The sequence below is a fragment of the Dufourea novaeangliae genome, unplaced genomic scaffold (genome assembly GCF_001272555.1).
Source record: "Dufourea novaeangliae isolate 0120121106 unplaced genomic scaffold, ASM127255v1 scaffold299, whole genome shotgun sequence".
NCBI classification, from domain to species: Eukaryota; Metazoa; Arthropoda; class Insecta; order Hymenoptera; family Halictidae; genus Dufourea; species Dufourea novaeangliae.
In genome coordinates this window covers 1242971-1258715 of record NW_015374192.1, presented here as the reverse complement: position 1 = coordinate 1258715, position 15745 = coordinate 1242971, and the positions used below count along the sequence as shown (strand labels likewise).

The 15745-nt window shown below is 41.8% G+C and overlaps 1 protein-coding gene across 1 annotated transcript in view; it reads right to left on the bottom strand.

Annotated features, from left to right (window-relative positions):
- The window catches only part of LOC107192208 (glutamate receptor ionotropic, kainate 2-like), a 126712-nt gene that overhangs the window by 21426 nt on the left and 89541 nt on the right, over positions 1-15745 (bottom strand). The window contains exons 7-9 of the mRNA XM_015581418.1: positions 14563-14715; positions 4096-4299; positions 3400-3603 (exon numbers count right to left, since the gene is read on the bottom strand). Coding sequence (XP_015436904.1) covers positions 3400-3603; positions 4096-4299; positions 14563-14715 — 561 coding nt within the window. The remainder of the gene's footprint in view (positions 1-3399; positions 3604-4095; positions 4300-14562; positions 14716-15745) is intronic.

Sequence of the window (15745 nt, the reverse complement as noted above, 5' to 3'; positions counted from 1 at the left end):
TGTTAAAACTGATTGGAAATGATTTGTATGTGTACCGATTCCGTGACTTGTAGTATATCGTAACAGAATAATGAGTTAATGTTCCAGTGATCATGAACTCTGGTCCCATACTTTTGGCCGGTGCTGTAGGTATATTATTTTTCCGCAAAATTCCCAATACTATCAACTTTGATATACCCATTCCAGTGCATTGTATGCTTTATACTATAAAACCTATGCGTCTACAGTATATTTATTTGCAGATTGCAACTTGTTTCGGTCTCTGAAAACAGAAATACGTTCACCCGCTAACACAAAGTTCGTCCCGAAGAGAGGACGAAAGCACAAGATAAGTAAACAATGTCTTTCCGTTCATGAAAATCACCACAAAGCCACGACTTTCGATCACGGGAGTTCTCGAGAATGTTTGCCTTGCAAAATAGCGAATGCATTTTTTATAAACACACCCACGCGACCCGGATAGGTCACCGCGAATGACGTCTTCCCTTCGGGCGTGATCCGCTCAGCGAAAACTCAACGGTTTTCTAGGTTAAGGCGGGGACACCCTTTCACGGGGGACAGATTGCTTTGCATCTTTTATAAACCGCTGATCTTCGGAGTTCAGCTGGCATCTGTGTCGGCGTTACGGTTAGTCGCGCGAAATACGACCTCGCCGAGGGCCCATCCTTTGCGCGCCTCGAGGGCTCTCCTTCGGAGATTCTTTTCTCTCCAAGGACATTGCGTTTCTTTCCCTTTCGACGTAGATTTTCACTTCTCAGCTTCGCTGGGGCACTCTCTGTCGTCTCTTTAAAGGATGCTGTACATAACCGTAATCGTGAAATGGAGGCAGTCTGACGATACACTGTCTCGTACTACTTAAGGATCCTATCGGTATTATCGTTTATTTATCTACTTGTTGTCGCCAGATTATACAAACGAATTTCAAAAACATTATCACTGCGTGTAGACGAAATACTATGCGTGTTTCGTCTTTGTCACAGATTGTTTTGATTTCGTGAGTTCGACAAGTCATTCAAGTGTCATCTCGAATGTTGGAGACTTACCCAGAATGCAATTAAAATAAGAAAATTTACGAAAGAATTATTCGAGAGACGATCTTGTTTGACAGTCTGTGTTCTGTAACGCAATAAAACGGCATCATTCTGTTTTACTTCTTAATTCTGTTCTGTTTTCTGTGTTGTTTCCTCTGTTTTTTCTACATATAATATTTTAATAATTTTAGAATGGCCAAGAAATTAAGGAATTGTGCTATGCATTATACGCATCGTTTCACCTGCTTTCATCTGTTTCCGCAGAATATCATCGCCTGAGTGCTACAAATCTTTGGTGTTTACACAGTCTGGCTGCTTGTCGGATGTCTGACCACAGTGTGTACTTGTACCACTTAGAGCTAGCTGAACTCGAGGGGCGAATTTTGGCACCGTGCTCCTTTGGAAAAGGGAAATATACGTTATTCTATATAATTTGTCCAATAATAAACCGATCAATTCTATTGTTACTGCAATATTTTAATGAAAATTCAACAATTAAAACGTCAACAGCATTCTCTATTTTTCTTTCCTCTTTTATATTGTTCATCATATCGACGTCATGATCGTTCGGCTGTGCTTCGTCGAAACGTAGGCGTGCTTTGTGTCGCGGAACGGGGATAAACTTACCGGCGTGACGAAGGTATTTAATGAGACGGCAAATGATGCTTCTTCTATCAATTTTCCTATATAGATTTTCAACTACGTTTTCTATCGCCTCGTTTTGTTAACTACTGATACATTATTCCCTTTTCCCGATATTACAGCAGTATATTGAAAAATATGTAAATATACATCGTTCCTTCCGTTCGACTCCCTGTCTTAATTATACTTCCTGCCGGCTACACGTCCACAGGTATGTATATTTCGATATACCCTTTGAACATTCTATCTTTCTCATTAACGAAACACGAACAGTTATTCTATCGATTATTAAATTAATCGAATAATAAACAGTTGCCTACTGAACTTGTAATATTATTCTCTTCGTAAATATGTATATACGAAGAAGAAAACACGAAGTACAGAAAATCAATTTTTCACGTAAAGAAAGAAACATCATTAATAATGTGACACTCAATGGCGGAGCGCTTCATGAATTATACGAACGTCGCGTCGTTCCGATGGGACTCCGATTTAATAACCGCCGTCTTTTTACAATTCAGATGCCGGGGGTGGCAACATCTGCGTGACGGTCTATGAATCAGAATATCCGATACGTTGTTACCCGTTAGAAAACTCCAAATTAGATGCCCGCCGCGACCCAGAGTATGCATAATGAAATACTATCCCGAGATGGATTTATTGCGACAACGTCGGGTGACTTGATTTGCATATAAAATTGTTCGTCCTCCTCTCATCGGTACCACTTCCATGCGCGCCTGGTATTTTCCAACAAAGATATGCAATTTTTGTGCCGTGCCCCGTAATTCAACCGCGACGCTACACTTTTACATCGATCAATGGGATTCAGCACGAAATTCTTTTATAATTTGTATTCCATTGAGAGCCTTTCTGCGTGGTTGCGATCGTATATACACTACCGGTCAAAAGTATGGGACGTAGAGTCCATGATCGATGGAATATTGTCTCATTGTTCTGTTATGACACAACAAAATACATACAAATCATTTCCAATCAATTTTAGCTCATTGCATTTATGAAATCTTTTTAGAATAATATTTTTCTATTTCTTTAATTACTAAACATTGTCCCATACTTTTAGCCGGTAGTATACTTTATATAATACGTGGAATATTTCAAGAATAAATTACATATTCTTTTATAACGACTTGTATTATATGTATATTCAATGTATAAATTTCGTTTTTATAAAAAGTGGTCTACAAACAAGATTAGTTGCATATATTCATTCACAGTCTATTGTCATCACGAACAGCCAGCAATATTTTCGAGAATGAAATGAGCAAACCAGGTACAGTCAGTCAAAAATTTCTTCGCAGACGCTTTAAAACGGAATAACATTTTTTAAACCGGATCAAGTCTCAGATAAAATAGTTGTAAAAAGCTACTTTTACTATTTTCTTCGTGATTCCGACTAATTGCAACGTTTTAAAAACTTTTCTTTACACATCATTTAGTAAACTAATCCTTCTAACTTCACGAAAAAAATCAAGTTTCTTGCTGCAATTTTAAAAAGATTGTTCCGTTTTAAAGGGTGTACGAAGGTTTTTTTGATCGACTGTACAACATTCCCCTGTCAATCTACCTGTAATATTATAACCGTTTCATTTTTTTGAAAAAGAGCTTTCTTGTTGAATTTCGTCAGCCGAAACGTGAATCGAAATTCCCGTGACCACGGAACGACGAACAGAATCATACTTTCGAAGAGTAACAGTTTCGTGCTCACCTTCTCCATGAGTTCCCTGACGATGCCGTTCCACTCCTTGGTCTCCGGATCGTAGACGCCGTACATGTGATCAGGCACCAATCTTATAGCGTATTGGAAGCCGACCTGGCCGGCGATCCACTTGAGCAAATCGATGCAGAACCCCTCGAACCTCGCGTTCCCTGTCAGATTCTTGTCTTCCTTTACCATGACGTACGGTTTTTCCTACGGAAGATAAGATCCCTTTGATGGATTACCCGTACGCGGCTGGCTCGAAAGGAAGCCCGATAGAGGAAACACGATCGTTCAGCCTTGCCTCTATCGGAAGAAAAAAAAAAGAACGGAAACCAGTTCCACCGGATGAGGAAAAAGCTGTTTTGTATGAAATGAAGCAGTACGAGGCAATCGACTGGTTTAATATGAACGAATACGGGGAATGATTCGAACTTAAACGCTTTTCACTGCTTTTTCCCGATGGTTTTCATTTTTCAAACGGATCATAATCAAAGATATTTCTTGTTTGACGGTCATGATCCATTGGGAATCTGATCGAATTATTGTTAGTTCTTGAGATTACAGAATTACATTCATGCACTGATTATTATTTAACGACTCTATTCAGACTTCCTTCATGTTTTCATTTCGTAGGTTACGATTTTAGATTTGGGATTCATTATCCGGGAAATTTGTTTTATCACCGGCCTGAGTGATCGTTACCTCTCTCGTCATAACCACCAGGGTAATATTGGTCGCGGTGGTCTCGTAAAATGCCCCGACGTCTGTCACGTTAACGCCCGTTCCGGGTTTCCATTCGCCGACTTTCACCAGTTCCTCCTTCTTCAGCTTGAGCAGGTCCAGCTTGAAATTATTCCGTTTCCCTTCGTTGAACTCGATATGTCCGGTTAGGCCGTGTAGGCCTGCCTGCGAACAGAAGTGTTCGTAACCCTAAATTCGGTGATCGATCTCATTTTAACCAGTTAGAGATACTAATATGTCAAAATCGAATTCTCGAAAAGTATCAAAATAGTACCATACTTCGACAGGATATGATTATTTTATTTTAACCAAATCGAGCCTTTCTGCGCAAGAACATAATTTGTTACAAAACAGTGGAAAACCAGAACAGTCTGTTTATATTCTTCCTGAAAATTCCCAACTCCCATTCGACTGGAATCCACATTTGACCTTTGTTTGAATTCCTCGTTACGGTTCGCGTGATTGGACTTAACAATTATCCCGGTGAAGATCCCCAAACAATAGATAATTGAATCAGTTCTGTTACCTGATTAACAATCGGGTACCGCAATTAATCGTGAACTCACGACCAGACCGGCCTGTTTCACAGATGCATAATTACTCGATAACGAGACGTTGCCCGCTCGTTATTCAGCCGAATCACCTGACGGACTCGGTCACATTTATTCATCTTCCATGATCACTGTTTCATTTACGTCCAATCACTGGTTCGCGACCTTTATTCCCCGGGGAAAAACACCTGTCCACGTAACGTCTCTCATTAATTATCACCTGCGGTCCACGACGCGTTTTATTTACGAGGCGGTTTTTTTCATCGAACCACCGTCCGTATAGGCCGACCAGATTCTGGTACACGAGACTTTTTGGCGTTTTTGTCGAACGAGCAGGCCACCCACACGACGTGCAACACGATTTCTCTTGGACCCTTTAACGGTAAAAAGCTTCTGCCATATCCGATCTAAGTTATAGTTCCCATTATACTGTCCCCACTCTATTTTTTATTATTTTTTATATTTTATACATATTCTTTATTATTTCGTGATCGTTCTCTCGTTTATTCTTCCTCTTTTCCGACGATTATCTATGTCACGTAAATCCGATACCACCTGTACAGGTGTCTGCGACAGCTGCAAAGGTGTTTCATTTAAAAAACAGTTAAATTGTTCGATACACATCTGCCGAAGATCTAATCCTTTTGGAACGCCCTGTACACGGACGTAGACGTATCGCCACCGTGTTCCTGCTTCTGTATACAAGAACACACGCGAGCCCAGTGAATTATGTTCTCAACGTAGCCTACATAAATCCATTTACAAGCGTTCAGCGGGCGCAGCGTGCGCGGTACGTTCCGTTTCCCACGGCTAACGACGGTCTCGCTATCGCGCGTAGCGCCGGGCACGGGCCAGGAATCAGCAAACTTATATTCCTCGTTTATAATATATTACGTTCCGCGTGCAAGCCCGCCTTCTACACGGCCGTGTTCGTTCGGCCGAAGATCGAGCACATCGGCCGAGAGATGAGTATTTGCGACACAGTCCAGTAATCGTCGCTCTGTCGACGTGACTTCAACGGATGCGCTTCGCTTAATTCTTGTCGTAACTCCGGTAGAAATATCTGTTTACCCATTATAAATTCTTCTTTGTGACTCTATTTTCACTTTATCGATCTACTTCGAGACCCAGAGTTCTACACTTTGTAGATAGGATTAATTATTAATAGACGTCGTATAGTGTAATGGACACCTAATTGGTGTGCGCAGCTGCAGCTAATTGGACGTCTAACTATAGACTGTTATGCATCTACTTCGTCAAACTGCTTTGATCACGGTGAGGAGTGCTCGTTGTATTCTTAGTGCTCATCGCTACCATATCTGTAGATCCGTCATTATTATTTCTGCGTTACAATTCCCTTAATAAGTTTGCAGTCTGACTGCAGACGTTGAAATCTACTTCGCAAGCTATGCGGCTCGAGAACGCGGATGTTAGCGCTGGTCTACATTATTAATATACTGTAGCTAATATTGGTACACTTCTCCGAGGTTGCATAATGCGGTTCCCTGCGCGTCTGATCACGACTGTCTGTATCTACTTTACGGTCTAGATCACTAACCTGCACACTATTGTCAAAACCTAAACTGTATTCGTTATTTATGAATTCTAACTCGCTTTTTGAGTGTATTATATAAATATTATATAAAAATATATATATTTTTTAAGTTTTCACATTTAAAAAACATGTTCATGGGATTACAGTTAAACGAGACACCCTGTATATGTAGCGCAAAACTTGCGGCACGTATTTCAAGCATTTCCCCGAAATTCATTGTTTCTTCAGCCGTTGTATAATCTAAGAAGCGTCGTTGAGTTCGTGTCCACTCGACGTTAACGTCGAATCGCCACAGGCAGCACGTCAGTTTCCACCGTTTGCAATTTGCATGAACCGGAAGCGATGCGTGCAGCCCGTACACGGGATGAAACCCTATGGTTTGCGTTCTGTTATCTCATGCTTCGAGGCTGAAACTAGTTACGGCTACCATATGGCTAATATTTTCCGCCTATCACGTCAAAAGACGCAGTGATGTGTGTTTTTTTTTCCCCCTCGGACCTGGAATTACGGCGCAGCTCGTTCATTCGCTCGAAACCCTTTTTACGAGACCTTTTCCACCGGGGTCCTCGAGTCCTGCGGTTGAATTGAATTATTTCATGTTCTCTGAACAATCCGTGCGATGTAATTTTATCATTTGCAGACGAGTAAATTCTTCGCGAACAATGACACACTGATTCATGGGAATTGCGAAAATTTGGTGGATTTGCTCATACATGAATCAGTACAACCCGTTTCGATTGAAGACTTTCAAAAGGTATGAAATTATTGTATGATATTCTTTGTAACATTCTAAGTGCCACGCAAAATTTACACTGTTCCGGTTTTACTGATGGTTCTGGCAGCTCCTATGTTTGCAGAAAGAAAAGCGAAATTTCCACTCTGGTTGTACAGAGTTAGAGTTTATTTTCGGTAATTAACCCTCCGTTGGATGGTTGTTGGAACGTTGCTGTATTATTTGTAGTCCAAGTTATCTTCGTTATTGGCGGACCCCTTACTGCTTGTGGCAGAACCACCGAGTACCTAACGATCGTCTACAATAATCATTCTATCGTAAAGTTCATATTCTAATAAAAACCAACCCCAAGATCCTCGCTCGTTATCGAACAAATATACACGTACCACTTTAGAAAACAATACATTTCATACTTTTCTTATGATTTCCAAATCTTCATTCCCCAGTCCCACCTAATTAGACTTCTAAAAGCTTGCAGAATCGAAGTCATCGAAACAAATCATCAAATCCTCGAAGGAAAGAAAATCGACAAGTTTGACAGGCTCAAAAAAGGAAAGTTGTCGTTCGAGAGCGAGATGAATTTTGCAAAATTTTCACGGCCTCCCGTCGCGTTTCCGAGCGTCTTCGATTATTCCGGAAAACGGGCGGGCGAAACTTTCCACGTAGTTCGCGTCCAATTTTCTTTCCCATCCATCCTCGGAAAAAGAGAAACTTTCTAATGGCCAGGAAAAGGAGGAGTGACGCTGGAATAATTCACAGGAACTCGCCATTGTACCGCTCTATAAGTTTTCGTGACGCGTTTCTGTCGACCTCGTCGCTACAGACCACCGCCGCACTTCCGGTCGCACTTCATCTTAACGGTTTGTCTTGACGGCGATATCGTTCACGATTCGATTTCACTTAAAAATTGCTCATGCACAAAAAAAGAATCAAAGATTCTCGCGTAAATAGAAATGGAAATATCACGTGTATTCTTTCACGGCCGGAGACCGATCGACGAGCCGTTTTAATGAAAACTTGATCGATCGATGGGAAATGGAAGGCATTATCCCTCTGGCGTTCTATTCTAGCTTTTTAATCAACATAGCGAAAACGTTAACCCCGACATGTCTGCCACGTTCCATTCACCGCGAGTCTCGGTACTTCGTCATCGAATAATCCCGTGTTGTTAAACGCATTATTCATCGGCCGTAACAATCGACCTTTCTCTGAATTGTATTTCGGAAATACGCGTATTATTCTGAGCGACGCTGCAGTCGCCCACCCAGTACGCGAACCAGATATCCTGTTCATTTGCCCAGGACATCGTTTTATTTACGAATATGGCTCCTGCCTGTTGTTCATTAATCGATAAACGTGGTCACGTAACCAGTATTGTCCACTCGGCGATTCTGAACACCGATCTTCGTTAAGTACCTCAGATAAACCAATCCCTGCGTTATACTCTCACCCCCACAAAAAAAGGTCACTTCAATTGCATATTATTCTTATTTAACATTCATCAAACAATCAAGCAGTTGTTATTTTTCGAAACCAAAGGACTCAAACCTGCGACACAATAATTTCTAGAAGCCTCGCGAATTCCAAGCAGGACCCCGTCGTTCGACAAGCCAACCCCCCCAATGGAAGTTCTCCGTACGGTCTCGAGGCCTCGTGTGCCGGAAATGACCAGAAAGTTCGACTTCTCCGGTAATATTCAGTTAATAGACTCTGTTCGTGTCCTGTCCGCGGGCGGTACGTGAGTCGGGGTGTATTGCCAGACCTGGGAACGTGTTGTTCGCGGGGACCGAAGGACACGAATTCAAGGAGAAGGAGGAGACAGGAGGCGGCCAAAGTGTCGTGGCTCGAACTCGGTCGCAGGAAACGGATCGAGGAGGGGGAGACAAGCGACGCACGCGGACGGGAAATAGAGAGAGGAGCGGATAGGTGAACGGGGTCAGATTCGACCGAAAATATGGTCCCGCGGGACGGCATGAAAATAAAAACAACGAAGAAGTTGGCTCCGGACGGAATGGAAGCGGTGAAAGACGCGACCCCGGCGGAGATAAAAAGTTCCGCGAGAGTAGCGGACGAAAATTGCGGGAAATGAATGGGACAGTTTGGAAACTGCATAAACGTCCAAGGAATACAATATTAAACGCGAACGTTTGTATTTTTGCCGAAACGATATCTCTGTCTGCGTGGCTGCTTATCATTCTGGAGCGGTACTGTACAGGGTGAGTCACTTTACTGTATGACATAAATTTATTTAGAAACTACTTGTTGTATGAACAAATGTTTCAAACGAAAGTTGTTTGGTATCAAGGGGCATACGATGTGACGAGTAGTTTTTTGACGTTTCGCTTTTTTATCGAGATATGACGGTAACCTTGAGTCTTTATATCATAATGTGAAATATTTAACCCTACTATTATATAGGGTAAAGAATTACTAAGGTATACGGAGTCAAAAGACAGTAATTATCGAGATATTCTTGAGTGACTGACGTGTGTCACTCGCCTACGGATTTGTATTGAATCTAATGGAGAGCATTTTAAGTATCATTTACATTAAAGATTAATTAAAGAACATTTTGGTAATTATTAGTTTCTGAACAGATATACCTTGCTAGTTTTTTAGTCAGCATTCAATATTCTTTCAAATCGCAAGGTCACCGTTGTATATCGATAAAAAAGCGAAACATCAAAATACTGATTAGTACACTGTATTCAACCAACCTGTGTATCAACCAACTTTCATTTGAAACAGGTTTTTAAACAAGCAGTTTATGAAGAAATTTATGCAGAACAGTTAAGTGAGTCACTCTGTATTCAATGCCCGAAACAAATACAAATCGATTGGTGCTGTTTTGTAAACTATCCGTGGCACTTTGGTCAGATCGCGCCAATGGAATTGAAAAAGTTTGATGGACTAGAAAGCAGCGCGCACTGACGTGAAAACTCGCTGTTTGCGAAGTGTCTGGACACGCTCGATTCGTTCTTTGCCGATGGAACTGGGAATTAAAAAATTATTGATTTACAGCATGGTGCGTGATGAATCAAAGTTTCACTGGAACGTGACACCGATCTATTCTTCGAACATTTGTAAACACCAGGAACAGAGTAATTTACCTGGATAACTGTCGCCATGCGATTCCTCTCGGTGACACATAAAAAAGGGGAATCATCAGCTTTCTCTTTATCGCAAAACGTTCGCGCCCTATAAGGCGCTGAGGATGATTCGACACAAGGTAAGAATACACGAACGAAGGGGAAGAAATAAAGATGGGGTAAACTGCTCGTACGGTACGGTTTAGATAAGGAAGAACTGGAAAATATATGTATACGATGGGCAACGGGGAAGAAAGACCAGCGAAGCCGCGAGAGATGAGACGAACCGGAGACACGGAGGAGGACAGGAATGGTCTATTCTCGGTAGCTATTTGCTAAATACGCTGTTCAATTATTCATGTGTCAACGCTGGCACTGGTTCTCCCGCTCTCCGCGCACGTTTGCGGTTTATCGCTGGCCGCCTACCAATCTGGTTATATCCAGGTGGAATACCCCCAGTTGTTGGGATATTCAAGATTTTCTTCCACTGAAGTCCTCCGGATTCTGTACCATTTTTACCCTCATCCTAGAGTCAAAAAGGGCCAACTACGTTTCCGTTGCTCGCCGAAATTACACGTTATTCCCATGAAACGTGTACTCTCTCCTGTTGCGTCTATACCTAACCCAGACCTACTCTATGTATTACACACAGGATGTCCATTATACGCTCGTTGACGTATGGGAACGTTGATACATCGATTTCCGATCACGATGCGGGGAATTTTTATAACACTGATCTAGCGGCGTGCCTGTGATTCATGGACGAAATAGGTACCTGCAATATTATTGGTTTATTGGGTCGAGTCGAGGTACGCGGATGAATATTTTCTCTATGGTATCGGATTTATGTTGTACGGGACTTATAAATGTACGTGAAATCGTGAAGATCGTAGCCTTCGTGGAAATTCATCGAGTATTTGTAAACCTGAACTACGAAAGTTCAATTTCTTTGGAATTTTTCTCGCAGTATTGGATATTTACAGGGATGCTTATATACCCTTACAAATTGACAATGTATACATGTAGGTACTGAATGGGCACTGTATAAAGCATGTATACAATCTAGTCTTTGTATAGTTGTTTGTTCCGTCGACAAATTCTGGGTTTCGCGACGTTTCTATCTGATTCAAAGTTTCGAGTTCCATTCAGAACGCCATTAATGTAACAGCCGGGCCTTCGGTATTGTCTTCTCGCTTATAGGAATGAATAATGGACCTTCCATTATACAATCCCATTTACACTCACTCCCGATTTTATCAATCTCTACAAATAAAATGTTTTATCACGCATGCACTGTCCCCGGTTCTATTCCACCCATCGAATACCTCATTAAATGTACCAGAATTGCGTCACGTTCCGAGTAGAGTATCATCGAAGCGTTCTACATTTTCTCTCGTAATCCCGGAAACTCCATCCGTTCCTCGTGATACGGAAAAAAACGATTTCGCTATACAAACGGAACGGTGTACATTGTTGTCGGATATCATTCGTCACAGGCACGGAAACTGTATCTAATGAACAAAAGCTATTATACTGCTGTTATTGATTCACTATTTCGCTTTATGTTTAGCTAAAAAATCGTCACAAAGATCCAACAGTATTTATCGTGAAAATAAGTAGTGGAGTTATCCATTTCAATAAACAGGCAATTCAGAAAATCTCTTTTCTTGTTCCATCCTATAATTATTCGAAATATTTCGTTAATTCGTGATCTACAGTTTCTACCAATATAGTACCGTCAGTTGGGGTCTTAACTTTGACAAATTGTCAGTCAGGGTAACTTTGTCCCAAAGTCAGAAAATGAATTCACTTCCTGATACAACGAGATACTTCTATTCTGCAAAATCCTTCCACACATTTTACTTCCTACTAACATTTGAATCCTATCCGCACCCTCTTCCGTCAAAATCACCGCCTTTAATCGCAAAAATGAAGCTATCATTGCAACGCGAAATCCTCGCACACGTCATTCATAAATCCACGCGAGTCTCAACGTAATTGTTTTTTTTTTCCATGTCGGGAAAGCTAGACACCAGTATCGATCCGATCCCACGAGCCTGGCGCGTGCAACCCTTGGCTGGAAAACAGTAAACATCGTATGCAATCGTAAACAACATATGGATACCGCCTCTTGCATCGACGGCTGTGGCGATCGTTTCTTCGTTCTGCGTGGCGAGTGCAAATAACTGCCGATTTATATTCGCCGATTGCGTTCCGTGCTTTTTGCATGCTGCATCCCCTCTGTCTCTTCTCTGAACGAGATTCCCAGTTCGAAACTTCTTCGCGACTTCCCACTTCGAGCGAGTTAGCGCGGATAGTTTCTTGTTTATGTGTTGGAAAGCAATTAAGAAGATTGGAATTGGCGAAGAACCGTAGGTTTCGAGCCGACTCGGGTGTTCAGAAAACCGCGAGAATGATAAATCATCGTAGGCGAAGAATCTGGGAGCTTCGACTTGCGAGATATCTTGCTTGAATAATGGCGCTTGGTGTGGAAGATTCTGTTTGGTTTCCATTGCACGAAGAATTAAATTTCCGACCTGAACCAGTAACTGTTTCTTGAAAGGTTCACTTGGGTCGAATAGACCTGGGGTGTTCTGCAATATGCAAATTGGGAATACAGCACTGATTAAAGTACTGTAACTAAAGTGGATATTATAAAAGAGATGCGTTGGTAGAATATTAAAAGTACCATGTTTTAATTCTAGCTACTATTTTCTTTGTAGAAAATCATCTACCACCCGAGAAAGCTGCGTGATTGGATCAGCTAACAAGTAAATGGAAACTGCAAATTTACGTTGATTATAAAATGTGGAATCTGAAGAAAATGTAGAATTGAAGTTATTTAGGATCGAACCGAATATTACGTTCCCTGTTAAAATGTTTCGTGGAGAAGCGAGCAACCGAGGAAGAAGCAAAGAAAGTGGAAGCATTCAAGGATACAAGAAAAATCGATCGGTGAGTTACGATAAAAGCTGCAAGCTAAGGGAAGTCGTTAGATGTCATACTTTGTCGTCCGAGTAGAATACTCGTTAAAAGAGCCTTGGCTCGTTAACGGTGTGTTTTGTACGTTGTACAGTGATGCACGATACAATTGGTGAAATTTATAAGATGTACTCGACACTGTTCGCTCTGACAGTCGGTTACGTTTGATCGTGAAATAGCGCAGATTGCCAATAACATGGTCGGCATGGTACGTGTCCTCGACCAATCGCAGACTCCCCGACCAGAAGAAAATTATTACATTTCGTAGCTGCATCGACGGCAAAGGAATTGTTTTCGGATACGTGCAACGAACACAGGGCAAATATGGCGGACTCGTGATCAGTATACTCTGATTGGGTCCTTTGCTCTCAACGGATTGTTGAACGTTATTTTAACACTAGAACCACCAAGGCAGTCAAAATGACTCGTTAGAATATTCTAATATAATCCCCTCAAATGAGCACCCGTCTGACTTCGAAATTTCTTAAGAAAAAAATAACCACGTACAACTGGAGCTGTTTTATACTAGCCCGCGTTATTCGAGGGTCGATTGGATATATTTATCGTCGGTATCTACTGTTACCTGTCCCTGAATAATGTTAATATTTTCTATGCTTCCGAAAGTACCACCTATTTTCATTGTAATTATTCAATTCACAAACACCTAAGTTCACAGAAATCGATGGCTCCCCGAACAACTATACACGAGGAGTGGAAACATCTCAGTCTAATGAGCCGTGATCGGTACACGCTAGGAAAAGAGCGCGCGAGAACGCGTACGAAAAATTGTTTTTCGAGGTGTTGAGGTTCCCATGTGTGTGTTTCCGGCCAGCTCGTAACTTCTGATGCACGGCGATCCGAAAGCCAGCAGCGCGGAGCGTCCAGAAGTCGGTTGATTAACGAGCTCTGGGGCGTGAGTTTTCAGCGGGCGTAACGGTGAATGGAATCGCGAATCGATCGGAATGTTCTAGCTGCCCGTTTCTATTAAGGTACCATCCCACCACTCGTCCATTTTAATTTCCACGCTCGGCTCCGAACGGAAAGGAAACTGGCAGAAATCAAGACACGGCTGTCCGGCGAATTCGTCGGCACGCAATGCTTTTCCATCTGTTAATTGAATTTGTTAGTAGAAACAAGGTCGAGAAACGCCGGCGCGTCGAGGGTCACGATTTCGTATAAACGGAAGTTATGCGAAAGGTAAATCGAAAGCATCGACGCCAGTGGTGCTTTCTTTTAATTAGCCGTGGAAACTTCGAAACTCAAGAAGTTAGTCGTCATCTTTATCTACGATTATTAACGGTAACAGTTTCTCTAGGGCAGAGATGGACAGATTCATTATCAAGATAAAGAGTTTCGAATAATTTTTCGAAGAGTTTCTGTATTCGTTAATATTAGTATTCTCGACCTATTTACATCTGGATAAGATGTTTATGATTTATGAGTTTCAAATTTTCGCGGAATTCCTTCACTTTTCGTGGACCTGTCGTGGTTACGGGGGCAATTATAGAACGTACGTACGGCGTTAATGTAGTTGTAGAGAGATAGGCCGTCGTCCCATGGTTCCTCCTTCTCGCATGACAAATTAGCGGGCCGTAAGTCGTGGCTACGATCCAATGCAGCCAAGCCGTGCGCGAAAACCTGCACGCTGTCGTACACCAAAGCTGGTTCTGCCTGAAACATACGTTTCCCTTCCTGTGAAAAGCTGTTTGGCCATTGGTGTGCCTGAAATTTCCTTTCCCTATGAGTGCAGTTCGCCGGATGAACCATTAAAACCATCGAGAACTCGACGATATCGTTTTGGAAGTACGTATTCTGATAATTTATAACGCGGTAAAGGATTTTGATTCCGCGAAAGGAAAGAAGCTCGGAAGTAAACTTAATTCCTTTACGAGCTCCACTGGCGAACTCGCGGGGAATAAACGTGTAATTTATTAAACAGTGAATGTCGACAGTTCCGAAGAAGGGCACTTCGAAGGAACAATAAAACGGCAGCGGTGTGTTTCCTTTAGAAATTGGTGATCTCCTCTGCCTTCGAAGGAAAGAAATTTTCGATTAAATCTCGAGTGGAGTCGGCCTTAAATTCATTAGTTTCCTGACGATGGAATAACTCTCTCCATTCGTTGCACCTTTTAAGCTGTTCTTTAATATTTTTGAACATTCCATCGAGTGTTCGGTTTTACGTTTAATGTTTCAGTGAACTATATCCACAGTAACTCATTAAGTAAGTACGTACAGATTTTAAAGGAATTAAAATCTTCTTAAATAAAGGTCGAACCTGTACAATTTTTAAGCGTTTAAGAAAAGTCCAAAATGTAGAAGCACAACATTCGCGATTGTCAGTGGAAAACGGCTCGACGAATCTTCTAGAAAGAAACTAGGCCGTGCTTCGAGGGCGCTCGATAGAGCTGTCTTAATTACGTTGCAGCTTTCGCCACTACCGGAACTCACTTAATTACTGAAATGCTGACAACGCTCTGCCTAGGCACCCATCGTGGACACACACACTTCTTCCGTCCGATGATCATTTTCTGTTACTTCTATTCGGTAATGTGTCTTCGGCAGAACATTTTAGAAATCCTTTTCGAAATTTCTTATGCACGGAATACATTACTACGGTTCTGTGCTCGGAGATCTCATTTAAATACGATTATAATTAATTTTAAATCGTAATAACTGGATGTTCATCGTACGAGCCTATCGT